General features: G+C 39.4%; 1 protein-coding gene across 1 annotated transcript in view; it reads right to left on the bottom strand.

Annotated features, from left to right (window-relative positions):
* The window catches only part of LOC134531649 (spondin-1), a 174,545-nt gene that overhangs the window by 72,303 nt on the left and 80,450 nt on the right, over positions 1 to 21,792 (bottom strand). The window contains exons 9-11 of the mRNA XM_063367418.1: positions 17,465 to 17,627; positions 7,593 to 8,067; positions 6,419 to 6,647 (exon numbers count right to left, since the gene is read on the bottom strand). Of these exons, the coding sequence (XP_063223488.1) occupies positions 6,419 to 6,647; positions 7,593 to 8,067; positions 17,465 to 17,627 (867 nt within the window). The remainder of the gene's footprint in view (positions 1 to 6,418; positions 6,648 to 7,592; positions 8,068 to 17,464; positions 17,628 to 21,792) is intronic.

Here is a 21,792-nt window from a genome sequence, read left to right as displayed (position 1 = left end):
GTCAAATGAATTATTGTTAACATTTTTTCATATTTATCAGGCCTCAAAATAAATACTATTTTATAGTAAAAGGTCTTGTTATTTGTACGTACACATCTGAAAAAAAAAAGGACACTCTATGGATAAAGGCGATCACAACATGTCTGTTAGTATGTAAGTGATATTTTCGTTTTCTTGAACTTTCGACTTCTTGCTAGTGGAAGTGTTTCCAATTTGTCTCACCAGAGCAAATTCGCTACAAAGCCGAAGTTATTAATTGCCTTGCAGAATGTTTTTGATTGAAGATGATCAAGATACAAAAAAAACCGATTTGGTTCTTTAACAAAAAAAACTTTTATTTGGGTGATATATTATTCTGTATTATAAATTATTAAGCTTATTTAGAGCAAAATATACAGGGTAATTTTAAAATCCGTGAAACATTAAAAAAAATCGATACAGTGAAATGGCTAAGAATTATGTAACAAATTATATACCACGTGAAAGAAAAACTCTCAAAGTTTTTTTTCCACTAGTTATAAATGTTCTATGTGTCCACCTTGCGTCAAACGATACTCATCTACTCATCTAATCGATAGTCCAATTCTGCCCATACCCGACCTAGAATATCAGGAGTGATGGTAAGAGCAGCTGCTACGATGCGGTGTCTCAATTCGTCAAGGTTCTATGGTAGAAATAATAATATCACCACAAACAATTCTCTCAGCTTTAACGGGCATTGGGAAATCGAAGCTTCTTTCAAAGTTATTTCCCATTGGTTATCATTTTCCAGCAAACCTCTATCTTGGTAAGCGGCTTTGTAAGTTTCTTTAACAATTCCATCAACTGTTTTAAGTCCTGAAACGATGTTGGGCCACGTACATGATGAAGTAGTATCCTGAATTAAAAACATTCTGACTGGGAACGATGAATGCTGTATACTCTTTCAATGCCGCATCATTTTTTATGCAGGGGTGTCCAACTACGTCTTGGCCACGTTTCCTTCTAGAAAATTTATTGTTAGCCCATGTATAGTAATGAGGGACTTCGTGATAGAGTAGTGATTTAGCAAATCCGTCACTACTGCACAGGTCAAAAAACGCAGTGAGTGTCGTTTTTAGTGGATTTTCCACTATATTTTGCACGTTTTCCACTGAGAAGTATACTCGTTGTCCGTTCTCTAAGTGTACCGCTAAGTGTACTACGGTGGGGTGTCTGTCATATATGGGAAACTCTAACAACCTCCACACTGCTTCAGATGTACTGATGTACCGGCCGTTCAAATAATTTTCAACTTCGTCATAAGCATTTCTGACACTGAAAGTTGCTTGATCCGATCCCTTGTTCATGTATTTACATATGTATTTAATGGCTTGTACGAAATAACAATATTCAATGTTTATGTGAGCGTTGAAAGATCGACACAATATTGGGGAACATTGAACGATCCATCTGTTGTCTACGTTAACTGTTCTCCCTCGCACATTTAAGGTAGCGACCTGCCCTCCGTTGTCGATGTCGCGTCGTCGATAAACGGGATATTCATCCTCACTGGTCTGGGTTTGAGTTACGAAACGTCGTGGATATTTTTTTGAACATATGCCATTTTTCATGCACGGCAAAATCAAATTATCTTCCCCACATGACCCATGTACCATATTTTTTGTGACTATTTCAAACAACTCTGGGTATTCGTCTTTATTAGGTAGCTCGGCAACTATTATTTAATCGATTTCATCGGGCTGTATTTTTGAGTCCAGCCAAAATAACATATGACAATGCGGCAGTCCTCTTTTTTTGCCACTCTACAGTAAGCATATAACATTTGACCGGCCCAAAAATCGCGTCTTTTGTGATTATTTTTATGAGTTTTTTCATTTTTAAGTGAAACTTTCGAGCGATGATGTCATGCCGGTCGAAAGATCGCTGACCGGGAAAATGTTCCTGCTTTATTTCTTTCCATTCCGGATTACACGTGAAAGTTACAAAAAGGTCAGGCCTTCCATAATTGCGCACATATGTCATAGCATCTTGCGTCTTTTCGTGGAGATACCTCGGAGACCCAGTAAATGATGACGGTAAGATGACATGCTGACCTATATTGGCGGCATTTACGCTTGCGTCTTGGTTCAAAGCATCCCTCACATGAATATAGTCATCTGCTCTAAGCTTTTTGTTGGTTTCGGCAAATAAAATTTAACCTTTCTGAAATCATCTTCGCCATCATATCCACACAATACTGATTAAACAAATCTTTGTAATAATGCAGTGTGTTAAAAAAGTTGGTCCTAATCATTAAACGATAGGCATATTATTGCATACTTGACACTGTCTTATTTCGTAAGGCATTCTGCTGAGGAATAGTCACATAATATCCGTCGTCTCCTGATACAAATATTAGTGGATATTGTAACGGATCATAAGCGCGGTGCAATTCCGACACTCGTTTTAGTTGTCCGTCCCTACCATGCAGTACAATATCACTGGGTCCTTTGTCTTCGTCGACCAATAGAACGGCCACTTCATTTATGGAAGGAGCGTAATATCTGCCCCGGTGTTCTGCCTGAGGTGTGCGATCAAAGTGAATGATTAATTTTAAACTCTCAGGGTTGTTAAATTCGATACTATGTTTAAAACTTCGTATGTACATGTTGTGGCTATTTAATACGGTCTGCAATTAGTTAATCAAATATATTTTTAGCATAGGGTCCATGTTTGATCGCAATGATAGTTGGTCAGCTTCTGAAATAAAATATATTTGCAGAAATTGAGGGCTTTGTCCTGCTGGCGGTAAGAGGCTACATATAAGATGATAGACTTGCCCTTCTACCTTAAAGGTGGGCATAAAATTTCCCTCTTTAATTTCTTTCGTCCCAAACGAAGTCATCTGAAAAAGGCTATTGTACCTACGTGCATTATTTAAAAAAATGCGCGGAAGATGTTAGATTATTCGTCAAAAGGCTTTTTATTGGTTCTTGTGGCTTTTTAATATTAGAAAGAATAACTTTCCCAGACGCGCAGCACATACCGCTCGCTTCATCATTCCATTTTTTAGCAAAATATTTAGGACAAACCTTATTCATTGCTCCGATTCGGATGATATTCTGATGAGCATAATCAATATGTGGATCGTAACTGAATGCCGATATATTAGTATGAGCTAAAATTCTATTACGCACCCTAGTTGTTAACGACTATTGTCTTTCTCTCTGTGCAATAAGTCGCTGCGATCGTTCGGCGCTAGGTTCCCGGGCACGCGTTCGCGAGTTCCTAACTCTATTATCAGCAAGGCGCTGCGAGCGTTCGGCACTCGATTGTCGTTCGTATAGTTGGAACGATCTGGTATTTTGTGCAGAAATACGAAGCGAACGTTCGGTGCTAGATTCCCTCGCGCGTGCTTGTGACATTGTCACTATTTTGAGCAAGGCGTTGCGAACGTTCGGCGCTAGATTCCCTTGTACGTGCTCGTGACATTCTGTCACTATTTTGAGCAAGGCGTTGCGAACATTCGGCGCTAGATTCCCTTGTACGTGCTCGTGACATTCTGTCACTATTTTGAGGAAGGCGTTGCGAACGTTCGGCGCTAGATTCCCTTATACGTGCTCGTGACATTCTGTCACTATTTTCAGCAAGGCGTTGCGAACGTTCGGCGCTAGATTCCCTGGTAAGTGCTCGTGACATTCTGTCACTATTTTCAGCAAGGCGTTGCGAACGTTCAGCGCTAGATTCTGTGGCCCGCGATTGCGAAGCATACGCTCTCTGATTTGCGAGACGATCTGAATTTTCAGAAGATGATTCTCCAATAGCCTACGTCGTATTTTTGCTAATCTCGCTTGGGAGAAATTTTTAGATAGTTGAGACTTTTTTCCTAGGAATATCGTTGACTATTTTTAAATCAGATAAAATAAGAATATAACTTTTGATAAATACTTACTATTGAAAAAGTGAGAGAATACTATAAAAAATAAACAGTAAAGCATGAATAAACAATATATAATTAGTTATTAGAAGAACTTTTTAACTTGAAAAAAAAATTGCAATTAAAATAGTCAAAAAATGTTCAATGTCGGTTACGTCCGCTGCGTAGGGAGCCAACCGCGCGACTGAGCCGCGCGGCTACATATTTCATAGATGTGCCCGCCCCTCTCCCGCGCCACTGCAATGCCTGGCTAGCCGCAACACGGCGCGGCGGCGCCTTTTCTGTATCTGTGTCTTTTTAAATTCGTAATATATTTTGAATAGAATATACGATTTGAACAACTCAAAAAGTAATCTACAGGTATTGAAACAATTTTGAATACAAAATAATTTATTTGGATCAGGATTAATAAAAAGGTATGAATATCATTGACAAAGCGACAGAGTTTATTTTTTCTATTTCTATGACTTATTAAATTCGTAATATCTATTCATTGGAATAATTAAAATTGTAATCTACATGAATTGAAACATTCTTGAAAACAATATGATTTATTTGGATAAGGATTTAAACAGAAGTATGAATAACATGGTCTAATTTTGGTCGGTATTTCTATCAACTTTTAAAATGTAAAAAGTGGTTATTGTGACATAACGATAATAGTTGGACATATAGTATCGCAAAGTGTTTTGTAGTTATTGATATGTTCTTTAATATTGTAGGACATACCTTTGTTCTATCATCAATTGTTTCCGCAGCGCATGCGACGTATGATGTTTTATGGAATTTTTTTACACCTTGGGTTACGTTACTAAAGTTTTGGTAATGATTAATTATCTTTTCTAGCAATAAATATAGCCTATGTTACTCAGGATGAATGTAACTTTCTAATGGTGAAAACATTTTTGAAATCGGCACAACAGTTTTTGAGTTATTCAGTACAAACATACACACACACAAAAATACAAATATTTCCTCTTTATAATATTAGTGTATACATGTGTTGTCACTACTCCGCTGCAGCTGACATTGTATTGTCGGATACTGTGAATCATCTACCAGCACATAAATTGTGTACTATCAAGCGGATGAGAATGCTGACATACTATGTCACCACCGCCATCTCATTATCATTTGATTAAAATACAGTGGCAGTTGTAGGGGAGAATATTGATCTCCTTGTACTGTTGCCAGACCTGTCAGCTCCAACCAATGTCTACTCCCCAAAACACAGAAGAGGGAGAGCCCTTTCTACATGTTTAATCCAAACTCACCATTGACTGAAAGGCTGTCTCAATACATTTTCTTGCATGCTGTAAGCGGATGTAATACTACATATGCCTTGATTAACCAAGGAAAGGCAAAGACCTTTAAAACTTTAGACAAAAACCTAGACCAAAGAATTTAGTAGCTGTCCTTAAAAAATGTTATTACAAAGACATTGATGTAGAGACCATCTTCACATCTGGCGACATATTTGTAGCTACCTTGCATGGTGGAAAAAAAAGAACGTACCTATATATGCTGTTTATAAATCCTCATCAAATACAGCCACTCTTTCCAAACCAGCGCTGCAGAACACCAAATTTTTGCGCGTTTATGTGCAAGTACAGCTCTGGGTAGACCAGCCGGTTTCATGAAGGGAGCCGAAAAAGTTTGGGTGGAAATGTTCAATCAATGGCCTACAGCCCATCACTTACAAATAACCTCCTGCACCTGAAAAACCCTTTCAACTGGTTGCATGCAAGTGCCAAAAAAAAAAAGTGTGCGCCATGGCACTGTAAAAGTGCAAAAAGCTGGGTCGTACTACTCTAACATTAGTGAGCCACTCTGAGCATCCTGCAGCAATGCACATCGCAATGATCTCGAAGAGGAAGAATATCTAGATAACAAACATCAAACCACCTGTTCAAGGTAAACTTAATTAACTGTGTACCAGTTGTACATGCAAACAACATTTAAATTCAAGTATCTCACACTTTGTCGCCTTTTATTTTCTTACAGATGTTCCAGAGTTACAGCCGCAGCCAGGGCCTCCTGGAAAGCAGGCCCCTTCTGTACCCAAGCGCGACCAAATAAGATCTTGTTAACCAAAATTTTTGATGTGTAACATCTTAGCTCTCGGTAAATGGCAAATTGTAGGAGTAACTACGTGAATGGAATGAAAGTTGCACCGAACGGAAATGTGTAACCACAGTGCTACCAATTGTGGTGGATGGCAAGAACCAAAGCACACAAAGCTTTCGGAAAACTTAATGGTACTAACTGATTAGTGAATTTTATCAAGATGAACAGGATTTTAATATAACTAATTGTCAAAAATCAGGTCGAAAACCGTGGTTTAGTAATTTTTTTCCAGTCTATTTTTACTTTTATTAGAGGCATTTTATCAAATAGTTTAAAATTAAGCTCTTCAAATAGAATAATTCGATTGTCAATGTAGCTGCTCCGGACACGAATCTATCGACGGGTGTGAAAAATTGCATCCAAAAGCATCGCCATGAAAATGAAAAGTGGTACCTCTTTCTTCCTCGGTGGGCGGGTCGCACGAGGCACGCTCGCCCTCGCACTCTTCCTCCTGCACAGTGGTGGCGTCACAGTCCTCGTCCGACTCGCCGGCGCCCGTCGCCATGTCCTCAAGCGCCTCGTCGCTGTAGCGGTTCCTGATGCGCGAGCCCCGCCCACAGGTCACCGAGCATGGCGACCAATCGCTCCACTCCGACATGTACGGACAGGTTTCTGTCTGACCCTGTGGGCACACACCAACACTCATTTCGCTCCCTGTTCCTGATGCTTGAGTCTAACCCGAAGATCTCCGAGCTCGGCGACCAAAGCGCTCCACTGCGACATGTACGGACAGGTTTCTGTCTGACCCTGTGGGCACACACCAACACTCATTTCGCTCCCTTTTCCTGATGCTTGAGTCCAACCCAAAGGTCTACGAGCTCGGCGACCAGGCACTCCACTCTGACATGTACTGACAGGTTTCTGTCCCACCCTGTGGGCACACACCGACACTCATTTCGCTCCTTGTTACTGATGCGTGAGTCCAATCCGAAGGTCTCCGAGCTCGGCGACAAGGCGTTGCATTCAATCATGTGCGAGTAAGCTGTGTTCTTATCATGTGGGTACAGAGCACAGTTGTTCTTACTACTGGTGCCGGTGAATGAACTGGAACTGTCGGATGCCATATTAGAATAAAAAACATGGCCGATTTCTTGGATTGTGACATCACAAGGGCCATCTTGTAATCGAAAGCCCTCTCCCGAACATTGTATTTTTCGTTATGTTTGCATCTTAATCGATAGTCCCACTTCCGAATGTTGCCTTTTCTGTAGAGGTACGGGAGTTTATATTTTATTTACACAATACTAGCAATATTGAAATTAGGGAATACTGAATGTGAATTGCACATCTTATTTAGTGTTAATGAAATAAAATAATAATACCAAGTTTTTATATATTTTGTGGTAAAAATAATTTTGTAAATTTTTTTAATCAGTTTAAGAAAACCTCATACACAATTTTGATACAACCATCAATCCCAAGCACTCAGTAAATTAACCCATCATAAAAATTAAAATAATGTAATATTAAAAAAAATTGAAAAAGTTTAAATTTTAAAAATTGTTTTACTCAAGGCAGAACTTTACCATAAATAGCGTGAAGTTTATGAGTTCATGGAGTATATTACCTCAGGATTTTCCTCGTTTTCTTCTGTGTATTCTTCGTTTCCGTTACCATCTTCTCCCCCGTAGTTACGGCTGTCATCTTCTCCGTCCTCTTCGCCACGCTCTTCTCCGCGATCTTCTCCAGGGTCCTCATCACCTCCGCCCTCCTCACCCTCCTCGCCCTCCTCACCATCCTCGCCCTCGCCATCCTCCTCGCCCTCCTCGCCATCCTCGCCTTCCTCGCCTTCCTCGCCGTTCTCGCCTTCCTCGCCTTCCTCGCCGTTCTCGCCTTCCTCGCCATGTTCGCCCTCGCAGGCCTCCTCGCCACAGGCCTGCGCGTCCAGCAGGCGCGCGGCTCCAGGCTGCTCGGCGCACCAGGCGCGCAGGTAGTGACGACTGCGCGTGCGCTGGCCGTGGCCGCACTCGCCCGAGCAGCGCGACCAGCCGCTCCACTCGGACACCTCACACGCCTCGCTGCTGTCCTCCCTCTGGCTGTCCCTGCAACACAAACCCGGAGCAATCACCACATGGCACCCGCCAAGTGTTGGCACTCGCCCGAGCAGTGCCCAAGAGCCAGGATATGGATTCTGGATTATGTACGCCATATTATATCGTGACGTTTCGTCCACCATATTGGTTGGTCTTGAACTTTATCTTTCACCTTCACAGTGACCTCATTCGCCATCTTGGATTCCACCATCTTTAATTTTGCCATCTTAAAATCGAACATCCCACTCACTGAACATTGCACTTTTCATTATGTTCACCATATTAATTTTAATATCAGTGTCACCACCTTGAATTCTGACATCACATCCGCCAACTTGCATCTGACATCACAGCCACTTTTTCGATTCTGACCTCTAGTCCGCCATCATGTTTTCGTCTACTGGAGACAATCATCCTGGATGATGTCACATCAGCCATAATTTTTTGTTCTGCTGGAGGCCGTCATCTTGGAGACTACCATCATTGTTTCTGCTGTTTGTTCCTAGAGAGTGTCACTATCGATAATGCATATAAGGGCAATGTCCAGCTACCCCAATGTTGTTATGGTCTTTATTGTAACGCCCCTCGTGCCTCAAAATTAAATTATTTTAAATTAATTAAAAAGAGCCTTGGAAACTTGCTGGGTAAGAATAATAAGAAAAATAAAGTTATTGACCAGAGGTGGCACGAGGTGGAGAACAAGACAATTTGGAACTCCCTGACACAAGCAACTTGGGAGCTGGTGGATCGTTTAAGGGAAGAAGGTATATCATCAATAAATTAACACTACACAAGTAACTTGGTCTATAGGTTCCCTGTTTTATTTTAAAATGTAAATAATGAATTCTGTTTTCCATTTGATTTGGCATTTGTAAGTTTCCCATTTAATGATATTAACAATATATTTAAGTTTTTTGAGAATGGGCCGGCCCGATATTATTATAACAACACATACTCAACTTTAACAGCAAACAATTACATAAAAAAAATTATAAGCATCACACCAAAATTTGATTCGTCCAATGATTACATCGATAATTAGTTTTATTCATTCTACATGTTCTTGAGGAAAGCACTGTTCGCTGGTAGGCTATTCATTCGATTAACATAGTTCGTAGCTAGAAAAGGGGGGGGGGGATGTTAATTTTACATTACCACCCGGGTCTTCAAAAGATAACGTCGGGTCGCGGAAACATCTCTTCTAACGGGACCCGCAGTAGAGGTGCAGGACCACGAGCTGGGAGCAATTTGTCTCTCCAGCACTTCGACCCTGTCTGAAACCCAAGTCAAATTCAAAACGAATTAGACCTGCTTCCAGACAGTCATACACCGTCGGCGTAAAAGGCCAACAAACGGGAATGTGGGGGAAAAGGCCGGATTACTCACCAAACAGGGTGTAGAGTTCGGAGCTCACTAGGTGTCTCGCGCCGATATCAGGATGCCGCGGACCGAGAAGTCGCGGATGCGCGAACGAAACCAGAAGTTTAGAAAAAAATAAAAAAATACTAAAACTTTAAAATTAAAGACATGACTTGAACTAATTACTACTACTGACCAACTACTGAAAAAATGGGATCACATCCCTTAGAGCAACTGACTACATCTCTTCTGCACACGAATTCGCAATTCCCGCGAAAAGCCTCCTAGCGCAGAGGACGCCGAGAATACGTGGTCAGTAGCCGAGGTCAGAGGACTGAGTGCCGCAATGGCGGACAAAGCTCCTAATTAAATCGGGCGGTGAGGCCCTAGGTCAAAGGAGGGGGAAGGTTCGGTTCTAGGCCAAAAATTTCCGAAGGTGCCCGAGTGGTTGTACGCACGACTTCAGTAGTTCGTGCCAAAGAGCGACTGCTGCGGTCTCTACCGGCAGGTACAGGAAGCAACAAACAATCGACTTCTACAGGTCGCGAGGAAGAAGCATAGGCGTAGCTGCGCTGCGCTCTGGCGGCGTAAAGGGGAACTAACGGAGGCGGTGAACTGACTCGCCACCAGGTGTCAGGAGCGTAGTCTCAGCTCGCTGGCCACCATGGGTGAAGTTGCTTTTTCTGCTGCTAGGTGTCACGGAGGTCTCTTTAGGACCAGGGAGAAGGTCCTTGAAATAGGCCATCGTCTTGGCTAAGTTCATGTCAGGTCACTGCTCCTGGATTTCTCAGAACTAAGGGGGAAGGGTGGGGGAAACAAAAGGCGCAACGAAGCTGGGAACAACCGTCCATGGGATACCCGTTCGTGACAAGACTTACTACTCTCAGCAGGTCTCTGAGAAGTAGCAGCTTGCAGCCCAGAAGCTGCTCTATGCAGTTTTGGTCATGAAGAGAAATAATATTACAAACTCGGGACGTGACTGCAGGCGAGAGAAATTTTAAGCTGGTTGCCGGCCAAGTATTAGATCTGCAAAATATCAGATACGTCTCTGGGAAAGGTGCTTCAGACTACTGGCACAAAGTTTAAACACGAGGCGTACACCGGCCTAACAAAAAGTATATCGCCCCCTTGTAACCAAATAAAATTAGAAAAATAAAATTTCCAAAATTAATTTAAAATTATAGTAATAATTTAAAAGGGTGTCGAATTACCAAATTTCCGGCACATTATCGACATAATAAATATAATTTTTATACAAAATACTTTTGAAGCGAAGTGATTCGAACCATGATAGCTCGGACCTGTTGTTTGGAAACATATGCCTTTAACCGCACGGCCATCTTTTTTTAAATGTTTGGTTGGCTGGTGATGTTTCATCACCAACCAGCCAACCATTCCCCCTTTTATTTACTTATTTTTTTCATAAAGTTAGACTCTGCAGTGTGAGAGTTTTATTGACTTTGACAAATCGGTGACAAATTTACACCCATGCCTTACCCAGGACTCGAACACAGAACCCCTCGCACCGTATGCCAGTGTGCATCCGACTACACTACGGAGGTCGGCGACCCATTGAGACATTTGCCAGATTGAGAATTAAACAAGTTTTATATAAAAACGCAATAATTCGGACTCGTGTTTTTTTTTATTTAGAAGGAATAATAGCATTACCTGCAAGAGGGTACTGCCGCATTATTTATTTTCAATACTTGCTACCAGGAGCTCTTGTGCCATGTAGTACACACTTCGTCTGCTAGAGAGCGCTGCCGCCATCTTGTTTTCATTACTAGATACTAGGAGCGCTAGTGTCCGTAGAACACAACATATGCTAAAGGGACTGATGCCATATTAATTTAATTTTTTACCTGCTAGAGTGTCAATCCCTATACACTGACCCACTCCATCAATTTTTTGGCCATTAGGGCCCCCATATTGGAAATCTGTTATTATTTAGCTAGATATTCGAAAAAATTCCAAAAAATATAATAAAAAAAAATCACTCATTCATTTACTGTTTTTTAAAATCGATTTTCGTCCTTAAACGATGCCAGAAGAATAATATTAGGTAAAAAAAACTGTTTCATAAACTAAGGTTAAAATTCTAAAAAAAGGGTTAAATTCCTCATCCACGAGCCGCCAGTAAGCTGCAGATGCCACCTTGGCTGCCTTCTGGGAAATATGTATTAATTAACTTCGAAAATCGGAAAAATTCCAAAAATCATGAAAAAATTTGCAATTATTATGCTGATTGATTTTATAGATTCGTGTCCTTAGTTAGATCATTACTCGATTCAAAAAAATGTTTATTCTAGTTAAAAAAAAACTCTTATTTAATAAAACATGGCCAATATCCTACAAGCAACTAAAATTCCTCATCTACCATCTTTTTACAGAAAGCCGTGTTGACGTATTGACCGCCATCATGAAAATTCGTATTAATTAACTTACAAATACTCATGCTGCCTAAATAAATACATTACTAGACATCACTATGTCTAACAAAGTAGTCTGTATTCAGTGCACATTTTTAAAAAATAGAGTGTCAACGCAAGGCATATAGGCTTAGTGTCTCTTCGAACCCGAAGACAGACCATGTTTAATGTCAGGCATATAGATCAAGCGTCTCCGACCCACGAGGCCAGGCCATGTAAAGTGTCAGGTATATAGACCAAGCGAGTGTCAACCACGAGGCCTTCTTGGGCGATACTTGTTATATCTTTCAAACAAATAAGCCATATTTCTAGCAGACAAGACAAGAGTCTTCAAACTCTTTTAACTGAAAATAGACCAACTAACTGAGCATGTTTTACACTTACTATAGAATAAAGAATCTGAAAAATGCTTTATGCTTACAAACAGGATCTAGAGGTTAGTCCTGAGTACAGACTTGAAACGCACATTCTCAAAAAGGAAGCTCATTTCAAAGCACATTACCAAAAAGGAAGCTCATTCGACCAAAGGATGCACATTTGGAAGCACATTTGCCAAAACGAAGAAGAATTGGAGGCAAGTTCGACAACAAGGAAACATATTCTACAAAAAATGCACATTTGAAAGCAAATTCTCAAAAAGGAAGCACATTTAGAAGCACATTAAAAAGACATTTGGAAGCACATTCGACAAAAAAAAGAAACACAGTAGGGAGCCCATTTGACAAAAAGGAAGAAGATTTGGAGGCACATTCGACAAAAAGGAAGAATATTTGGAAACATTTTCGGCAAAAGGAAGAAGATTTGAAGGCACATTCGACAAACGGAATAAGATTTGGAGGAATATTCGACAAAAAGGAAGCATGTTGTACAAAAAATGCACATTTGGAAGCAAAAAAGGCGTTTGGAAGCACATACGACAAAAAAGGAAGCACAGTTGGAAGCAAATTTGACAAAAAAGAAACACTTTTGGAAGCACATTCACAAAAAGGAAGCACATTCGGAAGCACATTCGACAAAAAAGAAGCTAATTTTGAAGCACATTCGACATAAAGGAAGCAGATTTGGAAGAATATTCTACAAAAAGTAAGCCTTTTGGAAGCGCATTTACAAAACACAAGCAAATTTGGAAGCACACTTGAAAGAACTTCGATAAAAAGGAATAACATTTGGGAGCACATTCAAAAAAAGTAAGATGTGTTACGAGAAATCTGTCCTAGAAATAAGATTTCGAGAAATAAAACTCTCATATTTTAAATGCTAAACATAATATACTTTTCACTTTTATACACATGCAAGCATACAAATTTTTAATGTATGTAGCCAGCTTCCCTCAGTTATTTGAGTAGGGAGGCTACTTAGTTGATGAGTGAATAATTTCCTACACCAGCAGCAGTCTTAACGATCAACCAATGTATTAGGATCTTTCCATGTCGTGTAATCAATCTAGTCTGCTGCTATCATCTTCCTGACAGGTTTGATTTTCAAGAATTTTGAAGATGTCTGTTAATACCACTCCTATAGTCACTATCACCATTATCGTAGCTATCAGTATGAACATCGATGGAAAAAACACATTTTCATCTTAATCTAGATTAAGAATGAGATTTCGAAATCTTCAACGTCGAAGCTTCTTCATCATTCTCTTCAAGCATTTTTTCTAAGTATCCGTCATTTTTCCGAAGTACGGATAATTTACTTGAAATTTTCTTGAATGTATTCACACATTTCACGGTTATTATACTTCACATGTCTTCAGGCTTCCTTAAACCGTCAGTATCCTTTAATTCAAGTTCTCTGTCAAGATCAGTAAAGCTACGGACATAATCATGTTTAAGACAAGGAAGATCATTTACGCCATACAGAATACTCTTCTTTAGAATAGCAGTGTCTTCGTTGTCCTCTATCTTGTAAGTGGGCTTAGCTTTGCAAGTTATACCATGTATTTTTGAGCTCTCTCTCTTCGCGTAAACGACTTAATACACCGAATACAACTGATTAATTTGCGTAGTGTTTTTTTTTAACACAGTCATTCTTCTTGTGTGGTCTAACATTCCTCTCAGGACAAATTACTTGCTGCAGAATTTTAACCAACGTCCTTTCGATAGTGCTGCAGGCATTGAAACGGGATCCATGTTAGCTGAGAGTTTTAAATTTGAACAATTACCTGAATAGAATGTTTAATTTTTTTGTCAGCGAGGATTATCTCATACAAGAAACTTGTTGCAATTTTTCCTATTCTTGCGAATAGATGTCACCACGTGTCGTATTGAGGTAAATATATTTTTTTAATGTGGGATGCGGGAGGCTTGAAACATAAGGAGGGATTCTCTTGACATAAAGGAGAAATGAAATTCGTCTTGCATGATATTGTTGCTCAACTGGCTCAAGGAACAGTAAACCACTCAGTAATGTATCCTATTTCGTTTAATTTTCCCACAATAAAAATATTATAAGTGCTGATTTGGTTACAGGCAAATCGCCAATGAAACGAAACTCTGAATACAATTATTGCAAATCTCATTTCAAAAATAAATGCATGCAACGATTTTTTTTTACAAACCTGCAGCACATGGCGAACACCAACAGAAGGCTTGCAAAATCCAGATTAGTTAATGTATATAGATGTATGCTTGTATATTAAAAATAACATTTTTAGCATATTTATGCATATGCATATTTGAAACCGTTATATGGTTAGCATATTATATTTCTAGGCAGACTATATATTAATATTCTAAATATAACAGTATCTAAAAATAAGGCCTAATTGTTTGGAGACGTTTGGCCTATATGCCTGACATTGGTTTTATTTGGGAATATTGCAGACTTAGTATCTTAAAAGATCTCCTCATGGTTCGGAGACGCCTGGCCTACTTTCTTGTTGTTGTCAGTCAAGTAGTGATAAATTGTACCGAATACAACCTCTATGGTAGGTACGATAATATTGAGGAACACATTTACTAAGCCAGCAAGTTGTCTAGAATAGATTCCTTGTTCATAGTGATATATATTAATAAAATCGATTTAGGTAATGGTAAAAATGAATTTTAATAATGTTTTAAAGCTATAATCAAATTTAACACTGACAAAGAATCAATTCAAGAACCTTAATATATGTTAATCTCATTAATATTATAATATATTTTTTTGACATGTGTGATTTTTTCTGAATTTCTATGTTGATGATTGCAAATTTTCATGACTGCGATTAATTTGACAGCATCGGGTTACTTGTGACTGGTAGAGAAATTTTTAAGTTGAGGGACATTTCATTACACATAATTTAAAAAATGAATTTATTTTTTTTTGCAAAAACTACCTTTTCTCTCAACATCCAAGGATTTAAAGAATGATAGGAATCGATCGAATCAATAAATATAATAAAATGTATTTTTTTAAATAATTTTTAAAATTTTTTCGGAATTTTTTGTAAAAATTACAAATGTTTAATATGATGGCCAAATGGCAAACATTATGACTAATGGAACAATCACTTACGATTTGGTGAATGATGCTTCTGCACTATAGTGGGTAGAAACTAAATACGATGACAAGAAATTCCAAGATGGCAAAAGCGCACTCTAGCAGATGATGTGTGCAATATGCGACACTAGTGATCCTAGTAGCAAGCATTGAAAACAGATATGGTGGCATAGCCTTCAACAGGCGCTGTTTTAATTTCTTCATTCAAAAAGAAATAGAAGAAGAATATATACATATTTAAATATATATCTCGTACTAATTTATTAGTCTGGTATATTTCTCAATGACCATGTGGTCAAAGGCATAATATTTTCCATAGTATATATCCAACCTGCCATGGTTCGAATCAACTTGCTTACAATGTATTTTATGGAAAAAAATACATTTAATATGTCTATTGGGCTCATATCAGTGATAGGTAATGGAACATCGACCTTGTATATACACGAAACAGAGCTATGTTGGTACACTCTATAGGAACAAACAGCTGAAACAATGATGGTGACATCCAGCAGAATATAACAAGATGGTGGCCTCTTGCAGACAAAAAAAAAAATCAGATGGGGGCCTCCTGCAGACAATTAAAATTTGGCGGCCTTAAGAAAACGAATCTTAGATGATTGAAGGTTATAGAAACAAAGATAGCAGAAAGTTATAGAAAACTAAGTAGCGGCTGCGTCATAATAATTAGAGATATATAGTTATATTTATAGTTATATAATCCAAACTTAAGGAATTAAACATGGGGAAATTTAAGATTCCGGAATCCAAGATGGCAGCCTGCACTAAGGTCAAGATCATGGTCAATTATTAAGGTCAAAGTCATCTAATATGGTGGTCTCGACGTCACAAATTCAAAATGGTGAAACCCGACATCGATGCCACACCCTAGAGCCTGTAGCATAACCTCTTGTTCATGCTACTACCAACATTTACGCTTTAACTCAATGCATTTTAGCATCAGTGTTGGCAAGCGCAGAACTTCCGCTGTTATACGGTTACTTATACAGAGTAGAAAAAAGTTGTCTATTCGGTTTTGCACTAAACGCTATACTTGTTTTCTTATATTATGCTTTGAAAATATGACAAAAATTCTCTCTTTTCATTGAAAAATTAGAAACTATATTTGTAAATTAATTAAGACCATGGTGCAAAAATTGTAATGAAGCATTAGAACAATATCGGATAACATAAGCAAAGTAAAAAAAACTATGTTAAAATTTTTTTTAAAATTAAATTACTTGATGGCAGAAGGCTAAACATTTATAAACTAGTAAAAGAAGGAATATTTGTTATATAATCAAAGTATTTCAACTCCAAAATTATTTATATACTACTTCTGGCATTCAGTTTTACATTGTAATATGCCAAAAAATGATTAATAGATAGTAACATATACTAACTAATAAGCCTTTAAAAATGTGGCAGGAGCTCGCTTGGTACCGGACAGACGTACTTGCAGAGCGCGGCGTAGCAGAAGCTCGCTTGGTAGTACCGGACAGACGTACCTGCAGGGCGCGGCGTGGCAGGAGCTCCCTTGGTAGTACCGGACAGACGTACCTCCAGGGCGCGGCGTGGCACGAGCTCGCTTGGTAGTACCGGACAGACATGCCTGCAGGGCGCGGCGTGGCAGGAGCTCGCTAGGTAGTACCGGACAGACATGCCTGCAGAGTGCGGCGTGGCAGGAGCTCGCTTGGTAGTACCGGACAGACATGCCTGCAGGGCGCGGCGTGGCAGGAGATCGCTTGGTAGTACCGGACAGACGTACTTGCAGAGTGCGGCGTGGCAGGAGCTCGCTAGGTAGTACCGGACAGACGTACCTGCAGGGCGCGGCGTGGCAGGAGCTCCCTTGGTAGTACCGGACAGACGTACCTGCAGAGTGCGGCGTGGCAGGAGCTCGCTAGGTAGTACCGGACAGACATGCCTGCAGAGTGCGGCGTGGCAGGAGCTCGCTTGGTAGTACCGGACAGACATGCCTGCAGGGCGCGGCGTGGCAGGAGATCGCTTGGTAGTACCGGACAGACGTACCTCCAGGGCGTGGCGTGGCAGGAGCTCGCTTGGTAGTACCGGACAGACGTACCTGCAGAGTGTGGCGTGGCAGGAGCTCGCTAGGTAGTACCGGACAGACGTACCTGCAGGGCGCGGCGTGGCAGGTGCTGCGCGATACCAGCGTGTCGGTGCAGCGTGATGCCCGCGCGCGGTCCAGGTGCGCGAAGAACCTGCGCCGTAGACGCTGTCCCTCTCCACAACTGGCTGAACACGGCGTCCATGGTGACCACTGCCTTAGCGCGCAGCCTGCAACACCGCACTCTGGTGAACTCCTCGCCCAATACCGACCTCTCGTCATGCTTAAGCACACGTCTGACGTTGGTAGAGCACAACAACATTGATCACAGTGCATATTGCAGCCTGCAACAACACCCACCACCCAATTCTCGCCTTGCTCAAGGATGCTGCCCCTCCCCGTCACACACAAACACACACACACACACACACACACACATGGCTGTTCGACTACAAGCCCCCCTTCCCCCAGCCGTTATCGTCACGGCGCTGCGGAGTCAAACGCCACTAACCACGGTATCAACTGCAAGTTCACCCTTCTTCCTCACCAGCCATTTATATAAAAAAACGTATTTAATAACACACTACAAAAACACACTTATTTATAGAAATACCTTACAGTCTTTAAACGTTCATAATAGAAAGATATAAAATACTATACGTTCATATAAAACTTGCTAGATCGTTCCAGAGTATCTCTTACCAGGTGTACCAACTAATTCAAAATAAATCTAAATAAAAGAAATACAAAACTATCAATGTTAAATTACTTGAAATACAGTATACAAATTTAATACAGAAAAATATCAAAAATAATATTAGAGAGTGAACTAGTGGATACTAGGTCACAATCACCCCTCTAAAAAAAGTGGTTATTGATTTGTCGTCTTTAGTTACATACCAAAATAGGCAAAAAGATAGCGATAAATTAATGAAGAGGGACTAGAGAAAAAAACTACCAGAACTAAAAAAATAACAAAATCAGAAATCACAACTAGAAATAGAAAACGATCTAGCATCATAACATTTAAAGGCGACGCAAATCTGTACCTCTGGAATAATCCAGCAAACCAAAATATAAAATAATAAAAAAAAAACTGAAAAATTTATACAGTGTAAAATCCCAGCACGATTACTCTAACAGCTTTTGCAGTACAAATGAACTAAAAAACGAAAACTTACATAAAATCTAACCTAATTACAACTTAAGAAATACTTATTTACTTAGATTCCCATTCTTGGCCAACATCTCGCATCTCAAAACTTTAACTAAAATTAAATACAATAATAATACATTAGCCCTACCTATAACTCATACGACACCTCTTGCATTTTTTCAACTTTTGCTTTAAAACCAAAATTCTTTACTGCACTTTAACATCCTACACCTTTTACATATCCTCAATACTTTCTGGTGCTTTCACGAACAAACACACTTTCCATTTCGCAGATCACATATTTTCCGAAAACATCTTTTTTTACACTAGAGCACAAAGGTTTTCCAAATTTCCCTGATGATTCCTTGTTATTAATTCTTCTATAAATTTTAATTGATATTCATGTCGTCCCCATCCGGCTTACCAAACGGCTCGTTAAATTCCCTCCTATCATTTTCAGGCAAATTTGTTCACCCTTTAAACTGACTTACCCCACTCATCTACATTTTGATTAGGATTTTTTGTCAGACCTGCCGCTTGAATATCGTCTAGCAATTCTTCTTTACCTATGTTATACACCCAGCTCACTGCTATAGTAAAAAAATATAGTTATGCTAATTTGCACAGCAATTATAAAAATGTCTAATACAAAAACATGTTAAAGAAAGGTAACTGCCAAAACGCAAAAATCTAAATAAAAGAAATAGAAAACTATCAATATGAAATTATGTGAAATACAGTAATAATAATAAAAAATAGCAAAATCTCAAAAGTTAGGGAGTGAACTAGTGGACACTAAATCACAGATGGAATTGAAAAACAAAACTGTCGTAGAAGAAGCTGAGGCCATTTGTGGCGGCCTCAGTCGTCTTGATTTTTATTATAACTTTTATGGTGCGTAAAGCTTGTTTTAAGATAAGTAAATTGTTTTATAATATTATTTATAGTATTATACTAGTTAATGGTGTATGTAAATTATTTATTTGTTGTTTTGTTGTACGCTTATTATTCTTATTCGGTAGTGGCAACCGCTAGGAATAACCAGAACGATCGAGCGGAGTGAGGGGTGGCAGGACAGGAGGGGGGGTGACGTCAGCTGACGTGAGAAGGGGAAACGGCGGTCAGCTGTTTTTGACAGACAGTGAGTGTGTGTTGACCGCGGGCCGCGGAACTAGTCGGCAGAGACGAGAATTGGCTTTTCAGCGATGAGCTACGAGTGTGACGTTACGTGATTAATATTGAAGATGACGGTAATGCCACGACACCCTCGGCGAAGTAACACCAGTGGTGGTGTATGAGACTGCGATATCGTGGGCCTAGTGCACTGGTCATCAATGTAGCGCGATGCTACAGGCGCTACAAGGTGAGCGGGGTTTACATCCGACCCCGGCGCACACCGACTGCAGAGGTATGCCTCTAGAACAAGTAAGTGCGAGAACTGGATTTGTAACTTTTGGCTCCGCTGGTTTGACTTGCGGGCGACGTGTTTAAAACAGAGTGCGGCGATGGAAATTACTGGTAGAACTATCTAGACGTCACTATTTCGTTTATCCACACTCCCCTCCTCCGTAATAGACTTTATGGGACTTTGGTTTATTTTAAGTATAGTGTAAGAGTGTTTGTATGCGAATGTCACCAACGTACATTAAATTTAATTATAGTAATTGAAATGGTATCACGAATTGGATTTATAGGTTGCTTTCCCTTTTTACCGTACTTAATGCTGGTCATTTTATTTCTGGTAATTCATTATATATATGTTAACTATCACAATAAGTTTAGCAGGGCTGTCGGTCAATTTAGTACGTTAATGATTGTATTTGCGCACTGGTCAAATTTTAAGCCAGTCCATGCGCGTCTATTTAAGTTAATTTTACTACACTTTCATTATCAATATGTATGTAGAGACGCGTATACGGGACTGGCGTGGCGGGTGCGGACGTGTTCAACTACCCCGGTATAAGGGGGGTTGGCCACAAAGCATACCAACGAAAAGGTTGCAGATGGACACTTAGCCATGGAGATCGATTGCAACGAAGAACAACCAGACTCTGCTCACTGAGGGGATAATATTTATTATTTGCTCGTATCTGTGTACTGGTAGTAGATTAGAATTTATAAAATAAATTTGTTTGTTTGTAGTTATGTTGTGTTTCTTCTTAAACCTATCACATTAATGGTAAATTTAACTAAAATTTTTTTCCTTAATTATCTTTTTTGCATCGAGCGAAGATTGAACTAAGTAGTGACATGAATAGAATCAATCATTATATTAATACATATATGATTTTTGATGATTTTTAGAATTTTTTCATAATTTATAGGTTAATTATTACGAATTTCCCATATGGCAGCCAAGACGACCGACAAGATGGCGGATTTTAGGGGAGACCGGGGTCGAATGTAACAAGGGTCGATTGTAACATCCATAGAATTTGTCGCAGCGTTAGTTCAGGAAAATACCGCTAAATGGCAGTGAATGCCTCTTCAAGAACTCTAACGCGTCATACGTACTCGAAGATCTAGCGCTAGTCATGTGTTTGCTATTCAGCGCTAGTCATGTGTTTGCTATTCAGCGCGGAAGATTGTTGATTAGGTCAGTAAATTTTATTCATTGCTTTATTTCTTTTATATAATTATGCTGTTAGAGAAAAATGTTTTCATTTATATTTAATTTTGAAGATCATTGAATGTAGTTTATTGTGGCTATAATAGAAAATGAGTTAAACATAATGGATTCGAATTGTAAATTTTTTTTGTTCTTAAATGGTTTGGGGACGATTGTAACACGTACTTCGGGGACGGTTGTAACATGTTACAATCGTCCCCATCGTACGCATTGTCTCAAACAAAGTGTTTAAGATTATTCCAGTGGGGTAAAAAAAAATGTCACCGCGTTAGAGTCTTTTCATGCTGGAATAAATCAAGATATATATTAATTAAATAGACAACAGGAGAATACATAAGAAGTTATTTGTGTGTTTTTAGTTATTTACAATCCTCTGCGTAGTTGTACAATTAAACAGTGAACATTTCACATAATTTATTTTAACCAAAAAATTTATCGTATCTCTTTCGATAGTTTTTTTAATGTTACGTCCCGATATTAGGCTATATCTTTGTTTTTTTTCTAGATACAATATTGCCTTGACAAAATATGAAGAAAATGTTAGGCTTATGATTTATTTTTACTGTGTTGCAGAATGCCAAGGGTTCGAATCAGGACAACTAACCGAGGT

Source organism: Bacillus rossius, chromosome 5, assembly GCF_032445375.1.
Source record: "Bacillus rossius redtenbacheri isolate Brsri chromosome 5, Brsri_v3, whole genome shotgun sequence".
In the NCBI taxonomy this organism is placed as follows: domain Eukaryota; kingdom Metazoa; phylum Arthropoda; class Insecta; order Phasmatodea; family Bacillidae; genus Bacillus; species Bacillus rossius.
This window is presented reverse-complemented; position numbering and strand designations above follow the sequence as displayed.